At 37.7% G+C, this 20,688-nt stretch overlaps 1 protein-coding gene across 6 annotated transcripts in view; it reads left to right on the top strand.

Moving 5' to 3' along the window:
- The window catches only part of ZRANB3 (zinc finger RANBP2-type containing 3), a 225,942-nt gene that overhangs the window by 23,095 nt on the left and 182,159 nt on the right, over positions 1-20,688 (top strand). For 4 of the 6 annotated variants that reach the window (XM_045203150.2, XM_045203151.2, XM_045203152.2 and 1 more), the window contains exon 2: positions 4,490-4,657. In XM_045203150.2, the coding sequence (XP_045059085.2) occupies positions 4,497-4,657 (161 nt within the window). In that variant the 5' untranslated portion in view covers positions 4,490-4,496. Of the gene's footprint in view, positions 1-3,881; positions 3,956-4,489; positions 4,658-20,688 lie in introns of all 6 variants that reach the window. The other 2 variants (XM_053918619.1, XM_053918618.1) reach the window with 1 other exon arrangement.

Here is a 20,688-nt window from a genome sequence, read left to right as displayed (position 1 = left end):
CTCACTAAGTTCTTTACAGTTCTAACTAAGGTACTTGGAAATCTTTATAACCATTACTTTGAACTCTATCTGATAAATTGCTGGCCTCGATTTCCCTTAGCTCTTTTTCTGGAGATTCCTCATTTTCTTTTGTTATGGGGTTGTTTTTTGACTTCCCATTTTAATTGTTTCTGTATTTGTTTCTATGTATTAGGTCAATTTGCTTTGACTCTCTGTTTTGTGCAGTGGCCTTGTATGTTAGGAGTCCTGTGGGATCAAGTGGTGCAGACTCTGATCTCCTGATCTGGATGCTGTAGGAATGACCTCTGTGTGGGTTATGTGGACTTTCCTACTGTATTTGTCCTGTTTGTTCGTGGGAACTCCCCTCTGACTGGCTAGCTAAGAGGCTCAACCCCTACTACATGTTGTACGCTGTTGTATAGGTGCTGGCAGAACAAAGCAAAAATCACAAAAACACCACCAAAACAAGGAACCCTCCTGACCACCACAGCAATATCAACCACAAGAGAGCAACGGATAATAACAGCAGAAAGCAAAATGTAATAGTAGAGAAAGGGGAAAAGGAAAAAGAACATGAGATCAAAGGAAAGAACAGTGATCATGAGAGGAGAAAGGGGAAGGGAACTACTACTTGTAATGAACTGGAAGAGGAAAACAGGGAAATGGAACACAGAAAAGGCAACAAAAATACTAAAAGGAGAGAAGAAGGAAAACAGTAGGGGTAATCAAAGATAAGAGTAGAATAGGTGATATGAAAAAAAAAATGACAGCACCAGATATAAAAGAAAAACAGATAAGAAGATAAATAAAGGCTATGAAAAAGAAAAAAATAAGATAATGAAAAAATAACCAAGTAGATTTGTCTCAGCACAATTTAGATATTGTCTTCTGTTTTCTCCCTTTGGATACCACTCTGATGTATGAGTCTGGTGTAAGCCAAGGCCTGGTGGTGTGGCCCTCGGCTGCCTTCTCAAAGGTACAGGTGGTCCACAGTTTGTGGCTGATTCCTCCAGGCTTGGCAGCTTCTGGGGTAGGCCAAACTGCTTCACAAAGCTGGCTTTTATTAGCACTGGGCCCAGCAGTGTGTCAGCAAATGTTTCAAATCACCACAGAATCCACCTCTGCCTGTCTCTGCCTGCTGGCCTGCTATCAGTCTTAAGATAGCACACCCCACTATTTGAGTGGGTTTCTGGTATAAACAGGTGGCAGTGATTTCCTGGATCTCCCATAGCAGGTACCTTTTAGACTTCAGGGAAGATGGTAGGTGTGTACCCCCTCCTCTGAGTCACTAGTCTGAGTTGGCCCAGGATTATTTCCCTATACTCTGTAGGGCGGTCCCCTAGTAGGCTTCCAAAGCCCAGATTTTCTGTTTGCGGGGTGCCAGGAGGGTGTTTCCTTAGCTCTCCTGAGAGGGGGAACACCAGACTGTTTCTCGGGATAGTGTATGATGCATCCTGCCGCCAGTCTCTGACAACCCCTGAGTCTGTTTATGTTGCTGTCTCCTCAGCAAGAGTTAGAACAGGATGGGAGAAAAGAAAGAAAACCCAAACAAAACAGAACATCAAGACAGAGCAAAACTGAAAAAAGAATACGAAAACTTGCTGAGTGGAGCAAACAGGATATCAGAGGTTGTGGTGAGGGGATTTCCAGAGGGTGGAGGCAGTAGTATCCCACAGGGCAAGGTAATTGGTTTTTTCCTGGGAGGGGCTAGCTCTTCTCAAGAAAGATGGCTGCTATGGAGCCCAGGTATATCCTGGCCCCGATAATCCACAACCACTCCCCCAAGACTCCCCAGTGCTTCCCACTCCAGACTCTCCTCGCCTGACTCCAGTTTGTACCACCCTCCCTTCCTCAGGCCCAAATTTGGTAGGTGCAAACACAAAACCTTTGCTTTGCCCCTTTAAGGAAAAACAGAAAAGTTGGTAAGTTTTGTCTCTAGAGGTTTTTGTCTCTTCCCAGAGCAGAGAGCATGCGTGGTGCAGACTCCTTGATCTCCTGATCTGGATGCTCTAGAAATATCCCTTGTGTGGGTTTTTTGGACTCTCCTGTTGTATTTGGCCCTGATTTTTATTAGCCTGTTCCTTGGTGGGAACCTTCCTCTATCTTGCTAACTAAGGGGCTCCACACCTCCCATGACTGCCTCTGCCTTGAGAGGGCTTCTAGGTGTGGGTTGAGTCCCCAGTCAGGGCACATACAGGAGGCCACCTATCCAGGCTTGTCTCTCACACCAATGCCTCACCCCTTCTCTCCCAAATCAATAGCTTATATCCTGTATGCATTGTCTTCATTCAAGTCTTATATCATCCTCATGGGGTAGGGGAAAGAAGGGAAGATTCTAGCAGCAAAACTGTAACAATGGACAGCGGCAGGGCTCTCATGCCACTCCCTCCAGGGAGTCTCAGCCTCTGGCTCTCACTGCTATGCTCCAGCCAGGGTCTCTGAAGCCAGCGCTGCCGCAGCTGCCTCTCTCCACCCCTCGTGCTCCTGGCTCCTCAGATGGACTCTGTCCCCTTTGCAGTTCTAGCAGCGCCTGGGGCCAGGGAGGCAACAGCCCCTCCCCCGGCAAGTACCACAGGCCCCAGACCCTGGCTCCTGGCGGAGGCAGGGTGCACGGCCCTGCCCAGGGTGGAGGGCACAGAGGCAAGTCCGGGCGCCAAGGTGCGGCTGCTCTGGTTTATTCTTCCAGAGGAGGATATCGTAACTTCCACAAAATGGTTCCCGCTCCAAATCTGCACAGGCAGACATGCTGTGCTGGCCTGCCAGTGGCAGCAGCGGCTGTGCCAGGAGAACGCAGGTCGCCAACCCCTGAGTGTACTCACAGGTGGGCAGGCACTTGCACACTCACACACCTACACAGTCATCCGCACACATGGTCACTCCTGCTCTCACACTCAGCTGAATTTTCAAGTTGATTGCTCTCCAGTTTAGCTGCAAGACCAGTCCGGAGCTGGGAGCAAGTAGATGGAGCTTCCAGCTACTCTGCAGCTATCTTGGGAACCTCAGCAGCCTTTCATTCTTAAAATAGAATCCAAAGTCCTTATCAAGGTCTTCTGTGACTTGACTCTTGCATATCTTCATTTCATACCGTTCTTTCCCTTGGTTCAGCCACACTGGCTTCCTTTCTGTTGCTAGAAAACACTGAGCCCTTTCTTAACTCAGAGCCTTTGCTGATGCTGTCTATCGGCACTGCTCTTAGTTTTGAACCTGGCTGTCTCTGTCCCATCTTTAAGACTGTAGACGAAGCATGACCTAAGAGAGGCTTTTCCTGGTCAGCCTAACTGAAGTGGCCATTGCCTTAAGTGTTATCATAATATTTGTACTGCACTGTAATTAATCATCTTGTTTATTTTTAGTCTCCCCTCTGTGAGGGCGTGCTCCTTCTCTAGATTGTGGCTTGTAGTGCCTATTTTTAAATTAATAAATACTTGTTGAATTTGAAGATTCTTAAACATTGGACACAGGTTGATTACTTCTTTGAGGGGGAGGGGAACTAAAGTCTATAATTCTCCAAGTAATTGAGAAAAAAGCAAATTTTAAAAGATGGAATGAGATTATATGTAAACAGGTGAATAGGTGCAATCTAAATACAAAGTATTATTATTTGAGAAGCTTTATAGTTTAGTGATTTATAGGGCTTTTTCTTGCAGAGATCTGAGAATTTATAGATATTAAATTTTTATGTGGTAGGACATTAAAGTTATATGTGGAAACCCACAGGTGAGGAAGGTCCTGATGAGGCAGAGTTTATACTGTTGATTCAACTGATTTAACCTCAGTCTCATTTAATAATGTTAATTGTTGTAAGTTTGGAGTTAATGTCTTTGTATTTTATAACTTTTTTCTTTTTAATCCTCACCCAAGTATACATTTATTGATTTTAGAGAGAGAAGAGGGAGAAACATCAATTGGTTGCCTCCCTAAGGCACCCTGACTGGGGATTGAACCCACAGCCTAGGTAATGTGCCCTGACCAGGAATTGAACTCACATCTCTTTGATATTCCAACCAAGCCACCCAGCGAGGACTGTATTTTATAATTTTTAAAATGCAGTTTTATTCCAATCTTAGAAAATATGGTGTGATATAAAAATGTACATCTATAAATTATGAAAAGATTCCTCTTTTATAGCAAATTTGTCCTTTAAGTTATTCAGTTGGTAAAAAATGTAGTTGATTTATAACTTTTCAGTAATGTATTTATTGCTTATTAAAATAAGGTTATGGCCATATTATGAGTCAATTAGAAATACAAATGAAATAGAGGATGCTGAGTTTTTAGATAGTGAATTAAGTAATTGCTTTTGGACTCAGTGCCTTAAATTTTCTTAATAGCTTATTCTGGGAACATGATTTAATTTATATCTATGTAGATAGGTTATTAAGTATAGTGATAAGTATGTTAATATTATTATTTATGTTTAACTCTCTAATACACTTAGTAATATCTATTTCCCCAACCCCTTCCCTTTTGTGATTTCTTTGATTTTTAGGATCATCATGCCTAGACTTCATAATATAAAAAAGCCTCTTCCATGTCAGATTTCCTGTTTGACAAGTGAATCTTATAAACAGCTGGATTATTTGCCTGACAAACTAAGAGCAAAGCTGCTTCCTTTTCAGAAAGATGGCATCACTTTTGCCCTTAGAAGAGATGGCAGGTAAGGTACTTTTTTGAAGACATGCTAAAAATGTTAAATCCCTGGCAAATGTATAAAAAACAAAGCTCTGTTCAAAGGTTCATGTGGGTGTACATAGTTTTCCATTGATTTTTTTTGCTGCATCATGAAATAATAATTTCAGGATATAACTTATTTTGCCTTCATTCATGAGTGATATTTTGGTTGGCATACAGCTCTACTTTGATAGCTATTTTTTTTCTTAGCAGTTTGGAAGTTATAGTCTGCTGTCTTCTAGTTTCCACAGTTGACATGAAACAATGCGCTCTTGAGTCTCAAAATATTATTCTACAGGTGACTTATTACAATGTAAAAAATTACAAAATGAGTAATATTAGTATTGCCAGTAGCAGGACACCTACAGACATAATGTGGTGCATGGGACGTATGCAACATTCCTTAACAGTGTTCTTTCTGGAGATACTTGAGCTGATAATCATAAGGAAGCAGTCAAACCAGTTCAGAATGTGGAACATTTTTTCAGGACAACTGACCTGAAGTCTTCAAATGATTCAATGTCATGAAAAACCTAGGACAGTGGTGAGAATGTTATAAATTGAGAGATAATTAAGAGCTCGAATATCTGAAAGTAAAGCATAAACTTTGATTAAGTCCTGGATAAGTAGAAAGATAAACTTTAGAAGACATTTTTTAGAATAACTGGGAAAATTTTATCTGGACTGTATTATAGTGATATTACTGAATTAATGTTGATTATCTTAGGTGAGGTAATGGTATTGCAGTTGAATAGAAGAATGTTATTGTTCTGGGATGATAAAGAATTAGGGGGTGAGGAATCCTACTATCTTCATCCTACTTTCTACATTTTCACAAAAGGGAAGGACCTGTGTATGTTTAGAAAAACTTTGAATGAGTCAGCCAAAGGGTTAACAGAGTGAATCTGGTGAGTGGTATAAGTGTGTTCGTTGTATGATTTTGGGGGGATGTTCGTGTGAGTTTGAAAATTTTCCAAAATAAAACAAACCAACACCAAGGAATCACTCTAATTTTCATTGCTCTCTAGATCTCTTGTCTGTATGTTATTTTAAGGTTTTTCTCTTTGTTTTTAGAGTTCTACAGTTTCACTATAATTTATTTAGTATTTTTTAAATCCTGTTTGGGATTATTGTACACTTTTAATATGGGAGTTGTATCATGTTGATTCTGGAAAATTATCAGCTATTGCTTCTTCAAATATTGATTCTTACCCATTCTCTATATTATTTTCTGCAATTAATTAGGCTTATACTTGACCTTTTCACTCTCTTCTATTTAGTGTTTCTTATATTTTCTGTGTGTGTTACATTATGTCTGTTTTTAAAGATCCCTCTTATAGTACATGATTCTGCTCTTTAACTCATCTACTCAACTTGTAAAAAACTTGTAAGAAAAGTGTGAGGATCATAAGTGTATAACCTGAAGAATTTTCACAGAATATCCATCAGCCAGATCAAGAAATAGAATTATATTACTAGCATCCCAGAAATCTTCCTCTTGCCCCCTCCCAATCACTACTACCTTCCTCCTCTCCAGAGGTCACCACTATCCTGACTTCTAACACCATAAATTACTTTTACATGTTCAACTATATCATTGTAATTATACACACACACACACACACACATGTTTATATATATGTATGTGTATATGTTTATGTACTTTTTTGTGTCTGACTTCTTTCACTCATCATCATTGTGAGATCCTTCCATATTGTTGCATTTGGTTGTAGTTGGTTCGTTCGCATTGCCATCTATTATAAAATTTCATTGTGTAAATATACCACGAGTTACTTATTGATTCTACTGTTGATGAGCATATGGGTTGTTTTTAGTTTGGAGCTCTTATAAAAACAATACTATGAACATTCTTATACAAATCTTTTGGTAAATGTAAGTACATTTCTCTAGTACATATACCAAGAAGAGAAATTGTTGGGTCATAAAATATTCATATATTCCACTAAGTAGATACTACTAAGTACATTTTGCCAGGTCTATCTTAATGGAATACCACAAGTAGATGGCTTAAACAGCAGAAATTTATTGCCTCACAGTTCTAGAAGCTAGAAGTCCAAAATTAAGATTTGCTGGGATTGGTTTCTTTCCAAGGCTGTTTGGAAAGGTTCTCTTCTAAGTCTTATTCCTTCACTTGTAGATGGCTGTCTTTTTCCAATGGCTTTTCACATTATTTTCCTTCTATTCATGTCAGAATCTTCCCCTCACAAATTTTTTATCCTCAACCAAGGACATTTTTTTTCCCATTGCTTTTAGAGAGGTAGAGGGAAGGAGAGAGAAACATCGATGTGAGAGAGAAACATCAACTTGTTGCTTCCTGCACGTTCCTGGACAGGGTATTGAACCAGCAACCAGGCAGGCACCCTGACAGGAATCAAACAACAGCCCTTAGGTTACGGGACAATGTTCCAACAAACCAAGCCATACCTGCCAGGGCAAAATTTTTCCTTTTTAAAAGGATACCAGTTATATTGGATTAGAGCCCACCCTAATGACCTAGTTTTAACTAATTACATCTGCAATAATCCTATCTCCAAATTAGGACACATTCTGAGGCACTGGGTTTTAGGACTTCGACATAGGAATTGGGGGGGCATAGTTCAACCCCTAAACTCATCCAAACTTTTTTTTTAAGTGCTTGTACCAATTTGTACTTGTACTGACAGTGTCTAAGAGTTCTAGTTATACTACATCCTTACCAACACTTGATACTGTCCATATTTAATTTCACTTTAGATATTCTGGTAATTATGTAGTGATATTTATTGAGATTTTCATTTGCAGCTTTCTGAAAACAAATGAAGTTTAACACATTTTCATATACTTATTAGCTATTTGGACATTCTCTTTTGTTAAGTGCCTGTTCATGTCTTATCCATTTTCCTACTGGGTTTTCTGTCTACCCTATTCTTGTTTTCTAGGAGTCTTTGTGAGATTTATATTTTTATTGAGTCTTTTGTCAGATAGACATGTTGCAAATACTTTTTCTCAGGCTATGACTTTTTCACTTTTTTCATAATGTCTTGGTAAGCAGATGTCCTCAATTTTAATAGCATCTTAAATACTGTTTTTCAGTATTCTCTTTTATGCCTGACATTTTTTGCATCCTATTTTAGACACATTTGTCTACCTCAAGGTTGTGAATTTAATTTACTATGTTTTGTCCTAACAACTTTACTATTGTATTTTTTACAAATTTGATCTACAGTCTACCTGGATTTGATTTTTTCACATGGTATGAGTTAAGGGGCAGGCTTGATTAATTACTGATTATTTATTTAATTAATTTTGTATATGGATGTCTGATTGATCCATCACAATTTATTGAAAACACCAACCTTCCTCCACTGTACTAGGGAGTTTTGTCATAAATCAAGTTATCTTATGTGTATCTTTCTAGATAAGTGCTCTCTAATGCAACTTTCTGCCATGATAGAAATGTTTGTATATATACTGTTTAATTTCATAGTTATTAGGTACACATGGCTACTGAGTTCTTGAAATGTGACCAGTGCAACTAAAGACTGAATTTTTTCATTTTTGTTTAATTTATTGGAGTGATATTGGTTAATAAAACTATGTAAATTTTAGGTATACCATTCTATAAGACATCATCTGTATTATTGTACTGTGTGTTCACCACCCCAAGTCAAGTCTTCTTCCCTCACCATTTATCACCCCTCTACCCTCCTCTGAATTTTTAGTTTTAGCTAATTTTAATTAATGTAATTTAAATAGCCAGATGTGTCTAGTGGCTACCATATGGGACAGTGTAGGTATAGATAATTTGTTTTATTAATATTTGTCTGATTGCCAGTCATTTTGTTGGTACCATACTTATAAATTACTGTAAATTTATAAAGCTATTTTGGTATAAGGTAGCATATAGCTTCATTTAAAAAATTTTTTTTCTTGATTATTGTTGGCTCTTTGCATTGACTCTGAATTATGGATATCACTTATCAATTTTCACCAAAAAAGTTGCTGGGATTGTTTCGTATCTATAGATCAGTTTGGATAGAATTGATATATTTACAATATAGAGTATTTTAATCCATGAATGTGAATGATTATTTTAAGATTTTTCTCTTTGTTTGCATATCCAAAAGTTTTATTATGATATTCCTAGGGTGGTTTTCTTTGCATTTATAGCTTAATCTGCAAGTAGGTGTCATTCATTCATTCTGGAAAATTCTTAATTACTGTCTTTTCAAAAAATTAGTTTGTCCCATTTTTTCTCTTCCTTAATTCCAGTTGTTGGAACTTTTCTTGGTGTCCCACTATCTCTTTTTCTTCTTTTCTTAATTTTTAAAATTTCTGTGGTTCAGGTGGATATTTTTTTTTATCCATATTCTTATTCCGGTCCTTTCATTTGCTGTTAAATAAACCTATTGAATTCCCTTAAGGAAGACACCACCACTGCAAATACCTAAAACTAAAACCCATTCAGTAGGTCTGAAATAAAGTTGAATTTATTACTTAATAAGCAAGGGAGAACTATGCTTGTTAAATATAGGATCTTGAAGCAAAGCAAAGAGTTGGTATTCTATCAGGCTTTGGGGAGGTCCAGAGACTTTTAAAAGTTGGAGTGTTTACAGATTTGCTGAATTTCACAGTATAGTTTAGGGATAAGCTAACTAATGTCAAAGAACAGTCAGTCCTTTCCTTTCTTGTAATTGGGAATGGGAACATTTTATTATCTGTCCTGGTTAGATAGAGTATTATTAAGTTCTAGAATATACAGTTCCTATTTACCTGGTTATGTAGATAGTATCTTGTTTCCTGCCATGTTTTACTCTATCTCTTATTTCTGTAAATATTTACACATACTTATTTTACATATCTGAAGTCCTTTGGAAACTTTTTGTTATTGATGATGATGGTTCATTTCCCAATGTATTAACTAATTTTAAAAATTTAGTTTTAATATTTAGGTAGTCTTAATCTCTGGAAATCTGGAAGAGACCTAGAGAACGTGTTATTCTTTTAGAGAGGATTTGCAAAATTAAGTTCTTAGTTTAGTGTTTTCCAGGTCATAGGCGTTTAAATTCAAAACCTCACATTCGATAGGAACCAAGATGGCGGCGTAGGTAAACACACTGCGCCTCCTCGCACAACCAGAACTGACAGAAAATCGAAAGGCAGGGAAGTCCGACACCAAGTAGATAAAAAAGAAACATACATCCAGACCGGTAGGAGGGGCGGAGACAGGCACCAGGGTGGAGAGGATTCCCGTGGCCGTGGCAGGACCCAGACTGGTAACGAAAGGGGCAGGCAGTCTGACCACTAGCAGACCCTGGGGCCCCACATTCCCGCACAGATAAACCGAGAGGGCCGGACTCAGAGTGGCAGAGAACAGGGCAGGCAGAGCGGCGGGTAGCACCCCGCAGCCCCACACTCCTGCACAGATAAACTGGGACGAACAGCGGGGAACCAAGCAGACCGCGTAACCCAGGGCTCCAGCTCGGGGAAATAAAGCCTCAAACCTCTGATTGGGGGCACCCGTGGGGGTTGGGGCAGCAGCGGGAGAGACTCCCAGCCTCACGGGGGAGGTCGTTGGAGAGACCCACAGGGGCCTAGAGTGGGCGCAAGCCCACCCACTCGGGAACCAGCACCAGAGGGGCCCAGTTTGATTGTGGGTAGCAGAGGGAGTGACTGAGAGCTGGCAGAATGGAGCGGGCACCCTTGCTCCCTCTCGGCCCCTCCTCCACGTACAGCGTCACAGCCCAGCGACCAGCCTTACCCCACCCTGGTGAACACCTAAGGCTCCACCCCTTTAAGTAACAGACGTGCCAATACAAAAAAAAAAAAAAAAAAAAAAAAAAAATGGCCCAAATGACAGAACACTTCAAAGCTCCAGAAAAAATACAACTAAGCAATGAAGAGATAGCCAACCTATTGGATGCACAGTTCAAAACACTGGTTATTAAGACGCTCACAGAATTGGTTGAATTTGTTCGAAAACTAGATGAAAAAATGAAGCCTATGCCAAGAGAAACAAAGGAAAATGTACAGGGAACCAATAGTGATGCGAAGGAAACTGGAACTCACATCAACAGTGTGGACCAGAAGCAAGAAAGAAACATCCAACCAGAAAAGAAGGAAGCAACAAGAATTCAGAAAAATGAGGAGAGGCTTAGGAACCTCCAGGACATCTTGAAATGTTCCAACATCCGAATTATAGGGGTGCCAGAAGGAGAAGAGGAAGAACAAAAAATTGAAAGCTTATTTGAACAAATAATGAAGGAGAACTTCCCCAGTCTGGCAAAGGAAATAGACTTCCAGGAAGTCCAGGAAGCTCAGAGAGTCCCAAAGAAGCTGGACCCAAGGAGGAACACTCCAAGGCACATCATAATTACATTAGCCAAGATTAAAAAGAAGGAGAGAATCTTAGAAGCAGCAAGAGAAAAGGAGACAATTACCTACAAAGGTCTTCCCATAAGACTGTCAGCTGATTTCTCCAAAGAGACCTTACAGGCAAGAAGGGGCTGGAAAGAAGTATTAGAAGTCATGAAAGGCAAGGACCTCCATCCAAGATTGCTCTATCGAGCAAAGCTATCATTTAGAGTGGAAGGGAAGATAAAGTGCTTCTCATATAAGGTCAAGTTAAAGGAGTTCATCATCACCAAGCCCTTATTATATGAAATGTTAAAGGGAGTTACCTAAGAAAAAGAAGATAAAAAATATGAACAGTAAAAATGACAGCAAACTGACAGTTATTAACAACTACACCTAAAACCAAAACAAAAGAAAACTAAGCAAACAACTAGAACAGAAACAGAACCACAGAAATGGAGATCACATGGAGGGTTATCAATAGGGGATTGGGAGGGGGAGAGAGGGAGGAAAGGTACAGAGAATAAGTAGCATAAATGATAGGTGGAAAATAGACAGAGGGAGGGTAAGAATAGTGTAGGAAATGTAGAAGCTAAAGAACTTATAAGTATGACCCATGGACATGAACTATAGGGGGGAAAGGCGCGAGGGAGGGGGTAGGCAGGATGGAGTTGAGTGAAGGGGTGGAAATGGGACAACTGTAATAGCATAATCAATAAATATATATATATAAAAAAACCACATTCATTTTTAGGTAAGTTTATGATTATGAATTGTGATTATTAATTTTTATCTCATGCTAAACATTAAGTTATTTTATTGTCTTTTTTACAAAATTAGGTATAATTAAATTTACAAAATGAGCAGGTTTTAGGTGTATAGTTCAGTGGATTCTGACATATGCATGCACCTGTGTTTTAAAACACCTCAGACAAGATATAGTACACTTTCATTACCCAGAATAGGCCTCTTTATAATCATCACCATCCCCCTGAATTAGGCAATGACTGATCTGACATGTATCACCAGAATGTATAGTTACTTGATACTCTCTTTATTTTTTTAACTTTTATTTGGAAATAATTTCAACTTACAGAAAAGAGTATTATTTTTAGCCCAGGCTGGGTAGTTCAATTGGTTGGAGCACTGTCCCAATAGGTAAGGTTGTGGGTTCAATCTCGGGTAAGAGCACATAGAAAAATCAACCAGTAGGACTTTTGGCCAAGATGGAGGTATAGGTAAGATATACTTTGCCTCCTCGCACAACCAAAAGAAGGTCAACAACAAATTTAAAAACACAAAATAACCAGAAATGCCAGAAAATCAAACTGTATGGAAGCCTGACAACCAAGGAGTTGAAGAAGAAACATTCATCCAGACTGGTAGGAGGGGCAGAGACAGGCAGCCAAGGGGAGAGGACCAGCAGTAGCTGGTGGACCAGGGCAGGCTGGCAGACCAGGGCGGCCACCCGGGGCAAGGCGAGGCAGATTAACTGGGAGAAACAAAATCATCTCATATTTTTTGAAAAAGCCTAAAATACCACAGTGTATTCTCTTCCTTCATACAAGCACATAGTTAAAACAAACTGTTCTACCAGAATTTCCAGAAGAAATGAAATACAGTTTATTTTATAGAACACCATCTATACATCTATGTAACAATGACAGTGTGCAATGTTAACCCTAATAATTCATTCAGTGACAAGCATCTTACATCTCATCAGATGTGATTAAGTAAATGACATGACAAAGCTTCTTATTCAACTGTATACTGAAAAATTTTTATATTAATAAGTGTCATTCATTTTTAACCATATATATCCAGATATAGATACATAAATAATAATTTAATAAATACCTAAGTAATGCATCTAACACTGAACAAGGTAAGGCACAGATTCACAAGTTAAAAGCATGATTATTTATCATCTTTGAAAACTAGACAAATAGATGGTTTACCAAAAATGTTAAATATTAAAAACAGCAACAATAACAACAACAGAAGGAGTGTAACCAGAAAGAATACTTCGGCTACACATCTCAGGGAATCAAAACAAAACAGCAGAACACAGTTCCAAAGTGAAGGGGATACTTGCATTGCCCAGTCAAAACTCCCTTCTTTGCATTGACAAGACGATAGGTAGACAGATAGAATATTTTAGGGTCCAGTCTAGCTACTAGGAGAAGTAAAAGAGGCAAAGCTTAGTAACAAACCCCAAATGGTTGGAAAGCAAAGGGAGGCCAGGGCAGGAGTGAGAGACTTTGCATAGTTAGATATCCTGCTATGTTTATTTCAAACAAAATATATCACACAAAAAAAATAGTGTCATAAACACAATAGCAAGTAGGCTCGGGAAGAAACATTCCTCCTTGAATGATGAGTAGCAATTTAAAAAGAACAACAATGCTACAAATATTGGAAGCTATGGCAAGAAACAAAGAAATTAAATGTGAACTGACAAGTGAGAGAAATAAAAGAAAAATAAACACCACTGAACTGAAGACCAAATGGAAACAGAAGAGGAAACAGGCACTGCTAAAAATATAGAAAAGTACACATAGGAGAGGATTGAAAGGAAATTTTCAAAGGGAATAAAGAAAGGCCAAAAGAGTTTTCGAAAAAAATAAATTCAGAAAGGAAAAGACAGAAAAGACAAATAACATAGATGACAGGCCAAGATGAATCAACAAACATAAGCATATTTGGTATCTTCAAAGAAGAAAATCAAAATAAAGGAACTGAAAAATTGTTTTCAATGTAATTCAAGAAGTTTCCAGAAATAAAAGAAAAATGTAAACTACAGATTAAAGTAATATAGCACATCCAGGAAAGAGACATATAAGCAACAACACCAAGGCACATTCTAGTACTGATTCCCAAAATGGATATGAAAACAAAATAAATGAATAAACTTTAAGGACAGAAAAATGAGGCAGCCCTCAGACTTGTCTACAACAAAGGGTGGAGCAATGCCTACAACATCAACGAGAAAAGAAAGTGGGACTGAGGAGTTTCCTAGTCAATTTGTCATTTAGTATAAACTCAGTGAAAAGACATATTTAAAATGCAAGAAATTGGGAGCTGACTTCCCATTGGACTGTCTAGAAAAACTTTGAGAAGATAACTGAAAACAAAGAACACTCTGCTGAAACAAAATAAACTGAAGGGAACCAGTGAAATAATTTAGCTATTTAAATAATGAGTGTACAGAAAAGAATGGTTATAGGCAGTGACACAGAAATTACATACCTAATTAGAGTGAAGAGGCAAAAAAGCAAAATTCATTTAAATTTGGTAAAAAAATAATATATTTTATAGGAACGAACTGTAAGTATTTTTAAAAGATACAAAGATGAACATCAAGAAAAATTAACCAGTTAATATGATATGCTGAGAAAGAGGGACAGAAAGAGAGAAAAAGGCAATATACCAAAGGTTACTACAAAAAATTGGGAATAGGAAAACACAGCCTAATAAAATAGAGAACTAAGTATATTGTATGAAGCTATAAATTATAAAGATTATGAGTGGATTCAAACTCCAAGCCCTTCAAATTACTAAAAGTGCATATTAAACATGAACACTTAATTGCACAGACATGTACAGGGTTAGGCAAGACTAGGTTTACAGTTGTGAATATGCAAAACAGATTATTACTGAATTACGATTTCCTTATTATTGTATTATTTTCTATATGAACAACTGTAAAGCTGCTTTTGCCCCACCCTGTATTTAGTGGATCATCTAGTGATTATACAGTAACATGGTTTTAGGAACAGAAACTATAACAAATACTATGATGACAGAATTAAAACCAAATATAGCTTTAACATCAATGAATGAAAATGAGATTAATATTATTTAAAAGAAAAGACAAACCGAAGTGAAACACAAAGTGAAATCTAACTTTGGAACTTAACTCATCTAAAGGGAGTGTCTCAAAAATGTTGCAAACAGAAGACATTTAAAGGCATCATAGGAAAATATGGTCAGAGTTGTTGGGATAGTAATCATATAAGATTAAGTTTAGAGTACAAAAGTAAAGAATTAAGTAATTTTATAAGGTTATTTTATAATGATGAAGAGTATAATCCCAAATGAATCAAGATTTAACAGTAAGATTTCTGTTCTCAGTACTATAGTGGTTTAAATATTCTGACAGCACTCCCCTTTGCAAATACCTAGAAATGCTAAGAGATAAAATACTATCTTCTAAAATGCAGCAAGTTCTGGAGAAAACTAAGAAAAATTTACAATGGGCAGAAACAAAAGAGAAAGTCAAACCCAAAGTGATATGCGAGTAATAAAGTCACAGGACACAATGAAAGTGCCTGTAGACACTATCAACAGGGAAACTCAAGATTTAACAGCAAAGCAGATTAATAGAAATAGGTCTTAGATCTACACAAAGTAAACAGTGGAAATGAGAATTCTAAACAAAACTTGAGCCTAAAAATGTTACAAAAAAGTGAAAATGGAAAAGGGGTGACAATAGGGAAGGAGATGTATAGCAAAAGGGAAATAGATGTATACATATATGGTCAATTGCAGTTTCACAAGGATGATGAAGTAATTTATGAAAACAATAGACTTTTTTACATATAGCAGTGGAATAAATGGACATCAGTATGAAAGAAAACTGAACCTAGAACTCTTATCTCACCCCATACACAAAAGTTAATTTGAAATTAATTTTATATAAAAAAAATAAAAGCTAAAATTGTAAAGCTTCCAGTACAAAACATAGAATACCATATTGGTGTAGGATACTAACCATATAAAAAACTTGACAATTAGATTCTATCAAAATTGAAAATTGCTGTTATCAAAAGATACCATAAGGAGAATTAAAAGGCAAGCTATGGACTGGAAGAAAATATTCATAATACATGTATCTGGCAGAGGTCTTGTATGCAGAATATAAAAAGAATTCCTTCGAATCAATAGTAAAAAAACAACAATTAAAGCATGAGCACAACACTGATATACATTATATATAATAAAATATTATGTATATTTAATATATATTTATATGGCCAATAAGCATAGGGAAAGATGCCAACATCATTAGTCATTAGGAAAATACAAATCATAATACAAGGAACTACCCCTTGAAGATCAATTCATTTTGAATGACTAAAAAGAAAAACCTCACAATACCAAATGTTCACAAAGACCTGGAGCATTTACAATTCTCATACTGTATATTGCTAATAGATGGGAAAAAGTTGGGCAGTTTTCTTACTAAGGTAACCAGACACCTACCCTAAAACCTAGCAGGAGAATTAAAAATATTTCCATAAAAGACTTATCCAAGAATGTTAACACCATCTTTGTGCATTAGATTCCTAAACTAGAACCACCCTCAATGTAGATCAGTTAAGTGAATGAACAAAATTGTCGTATATTCAGAGCTCAAAATAACATATATGAATCCTAAAAACATGTTGAATAAGAGAAGTCAGACACATATATTCTGCATAATCCTGTTTGTAACAAGTTCCAACAGGTAAAATACAGAATTATAACTTGCTGAATATAATAGGAATCCATGAGTCTATCCTGAGGATGGATAGATGGATGGATGGATGGATGGATGGATGGATGGATAAAGACAGTGGTCAGGGAGATTCACTGTAGGGGCAGAAGAAAAGGCTCTTCCTTACAGCAAAATGTCAATAATAAATCATCATTTTAGAACTGTCATGGGGAAAGTCATTTTGAACAAGAATCATCTGTGCATGCTATATCCAAGAGCAAAAATTAGATAAGAAGAAGCATATTTGCTTCTCAGGTAGTTGTTTGCTAAGTAGGCGATGATTTTACAAGAGCAAAATTTAACAATATACATACTTCTTCCCTTATTTTGTGACCGTACTCAACCATTTCTGTGAGCATCTTGATTACCTGTGTTTTAAACTGTGCATCTGATAGGTTGGCTATCTCTTTATTGTTTAGTTCTATTTTGGGAGGTTTAATCTGTTCTTTCATTTGGGCCATATTATTTTTTATCTTGGCATGCCTGTTATGTAGTAAGGGGCGGAGCCTTAGGTATTCACCAGGGCAGGGCAACCCATGTCTCTACATTGTTGCACTGTGTGGGGGGGAGGGGTCTGAGAGGGAACAATGCCGCTTGCTCTGCTCTTAGCTGGCTTTCAGTCACTTCCTGCACTACCCACAAGCAAATCAGGCCCTTGGGGGATAGGTTTGTGTACATTCCAGGACGCTGTGGGTCTCTCCAATGAACTCTCCTGTGAGGCTGGGAATTTGTATTCTTTAAAGGTATCACTTGATGACAGCCTAAAATCTTTCATTGTTTTGTTTTCTCTTGTAAAACTAAAGATTTTCTGTTATATTCCACATTCAGCTATACAATGGAACCTTGGTTCTTGGACTTAATTTGTTCTGGAAAACTGTTCAAAAAGCAATTTATTCCAAAACAGAGTCTCCTTTCTTTTTTGTTGCCTGAGAGATGTGTGACTAATCATACAGGTAATAGCATTAAAGGATTGTCGGGTAGAGAATTGAGACCTGAAGTCTTGTTAGATAACTGAAGAAATTTTTTCTGTGAACAACTTGGTTAAGACTGAATTGTTTGAGAACCAAGATGTTCGAGAACCAAGGTTTAACTGTACTGCTTTTGTAGTGTTATAATCCTTACTTGTTTGGCTGATTATAGATTGAATTTCTGCCCATAGAATAGTAAGTGCCAGGGACTGGGGAGAGGAGGAAGGTAATGTAGAGTTATTGTTTACTTTGTGCAAAGTTTCAGTTTGAAATTATGAGGAAGTACAGAAGATGGATAGTGGTGATGGTTATACAACAATGAGAAGGTTCTTAATGCCACTGAAATTGTACACTTAAAATAATTAAAGTGGAGGGCTTAAGATGGTGGTGAGATAGGTGGGAGCAGAGTCCACTTCCCCCTGCACACCAGTGAAACACCTAGCTGATCTACTGAGGAACAAAGCGAACAGCCAACAGTACCCCAGCGTTTATGAAGACAGGAGACCAAAAAGTATAGAGGACACTGAAAAAACAGATGGTAAGGGGATTGCTTCAGGACAAAAAGGTCCCCGGAACCAGCGCAGGGACCCGTGCCCTCTGGGCCTGCTGTAGGACTCCTGGGAGAGAGCCGGGTTACCAGCTCCCTCCCCTGCCAAACAAGGCTTGAGCAGGACCAAGAGAGACCTGGTTGCTTGAGGTCACAGGGAGGGGAAGAAGGACGAAGTGTGGTAAACACATGGAGAGAATTACCAAAAACTACAGGGAAACTACAATGAACTCACTGCAAACTATATCAACATGAAAAAGGAAATAGAAACTATCAAAAAGAGCCAAGAGGAAATGAATACAATTCTGAACTGAAGAATACAGTAGAAGGAATCAAAAGCAGAATTGATGAAGCAGAGGATCAGATCAGAGAACTGGAGGACAATGTAGAAAAAAACACCCAGAAAGAGCAAGAAAAGGAAAAGAGGCTCAGAAAGAATGAAGAGGGGTTAAGGGAAATGCAGGACAACATGAAATGTAATAATATGTGTATAATAGGGATACCAGAAGGAGAAGAGGAAGAACAAGGGACAGAAAACCTGTTTGCAAAAGTAATGATGGAAAATTTCCCTAATTTGATGAGAGAAAAAGTCACACAAATCCAGGAAACACAGAGAGTCCCAAGCAAGAAGAACCCAAAGAGGCCTACTTCAAGACACATCATAATTAAAATGGCAAAATGCCAAGACAAAGAAAGAATCTTAAAGGCAGCAAGGGAGAAACAGGAAGTAACATACAAGGGCACCCTGATAAGGTTAGCAGCTGACTTCTCAATGGAAATGCTCCAAGCCAGAGGAGAATGGCAAAAAATATTGCAAGTAATGAGAACCAGAGGCCTGAACCAAGGCAACTTTACCCAGCAAGGCTCTCAATCAAGATAGAAGGCCAAATAAGGAGCTTCCCAGACAAAAGAAGTCTCAAAGAATACACCTCCACCAAACCAGCTCTGCAAGAGATGCTAAAGGGACTGCTTTAAGAAAGGAAGGAAAAGACTGAAAGAAAGAGGAACACAGGGATGAAAAAATGGCAATGAATAACTACCTATCGATAATAACCTTAAACATAAATGGATTAAAAGCTCCAATCAAAAGACATAGAATAGCTGAATGGATAAGAAAACATGACCCACACATATGCTGCCTACAAGAGACACACCTCAGGACAAAAGACCTCCACAGACTGAAAGTGAAGGGCTAGAAACAAATTTTCCAAGCAAACGGACAGGAAAAAAAAAGCTGGGATAGCAATACTCATATCAGACAAAATAGACTTCAAAGAAAGGGCCATAAAGAGAAACCTAGAAGGTCACTTCATAATACTCAAAGGAAGAATCCACCAAGAAGACATAAACATTGTAAATATACATGCACCCAACATAGGAGCACCCAAATACATAAAGAAAATATTAGAGGACTTCAAGAAAGATATTGACAGCAACACAATTATGGTAGGGGATTTTAATACCTCACTGTCAAAAATAGCTCTTCCAAACAAAATATCAACAAAGATATTGTGTCACTGAACAATACACTAGATGAAATGGACTTAAATGATATATAGAGAGCTTTTCATCCCAAAGAAGCAAAATACACATTCTTTTCAAATGGACATGGAACATTTTCAAAGACAGACCACATGATAGGACACAAAGCAAGCCTCAACAAATTCAAGAAAATTGAAATCATATCAAGCATTTTCTCTGACCACAAGGGACTGAAACTAGAAAAAAGCCTCAAGGGAAAAACCCCGAAACACTCAAAAACATGGAGATTGAATAGCATGCTATTAAACAATGAATGGGTCAAGAATGATATTAGGGAAGAAATCAAAAAGTTTCTGGAAACAAATGAAAATGAACTTTCCAGCAATCCAAAACCTATGGAACACAGCAAAGGCAGTCTTGAGAGGGAAGTTCAAAGCAATACAGGCCTACCTTAAAAAGATAGAAACTTTTCAAACAAACAACCTAACCATACACCTACAAGAACTCGAGAAACAATGACAAAGACAGCCCAGGGCAAGTAGAAGGAAGGAAATAACCAAGATCAGAGCAGATTTAAATGTGATAAAGACTAAAGCACAATTTTAAGGATCAATGAATCCAGGAGCTGTTTTTTGAAAAGATAAACAAAATTGACAAACCCTTAAGCACATTCATCAAGAAAAAAAGAGAGAAGACCAAAATAAACACAATCAGAAATGAAAGAGGAGAGACGACAACTGATAACACCAAAATACAAAGGATTGTAAGAAATTACTACAAAGAACTATATGCCAAGAAATGTGAAAACCTAGATGAAATGGACAAATTTATAGAAAAATATAACCTTCCAAAACTCAGTGAAGAAGAAGCAGAAAGCCTGAAGAGACCAATAACACCTGATGAAATTGAAACAATAATCGAAAAGCTTCCGACACACAAAAGCCCTGGACCAGATGGTTTCACAAGAGAATTCTACAAAGCATTTAAGGAAGAGCTAACCCCCATCCTCCACAGATTATTTCAAAACATTCAAGAAGTTGGAAGACTCCCAAAGTCGTTTAATTAAGCCAACATCATCCTAATCCCAAAAACAGGTAAAGACATAACAAAGAAAGAAAACTTCAGGC

This window comes from Desmodus rotundus, chromosome 2 (assembly GCF_022682495.2).
Source record: "Desmodus rotundus isolate HL8 chromosome 2, HLdesRot8A.1, whole genome shotgun sequence".
Lineage (NCBI taxonomy): Eukaryota > Metazoa > Chordata > Mammalia > Chiroptera > Phyllostomidae > Desmodus > Desmodus rotundus.
This window is presented reverse-complemented; position numbering and strand designations above follow the sequence as displayed.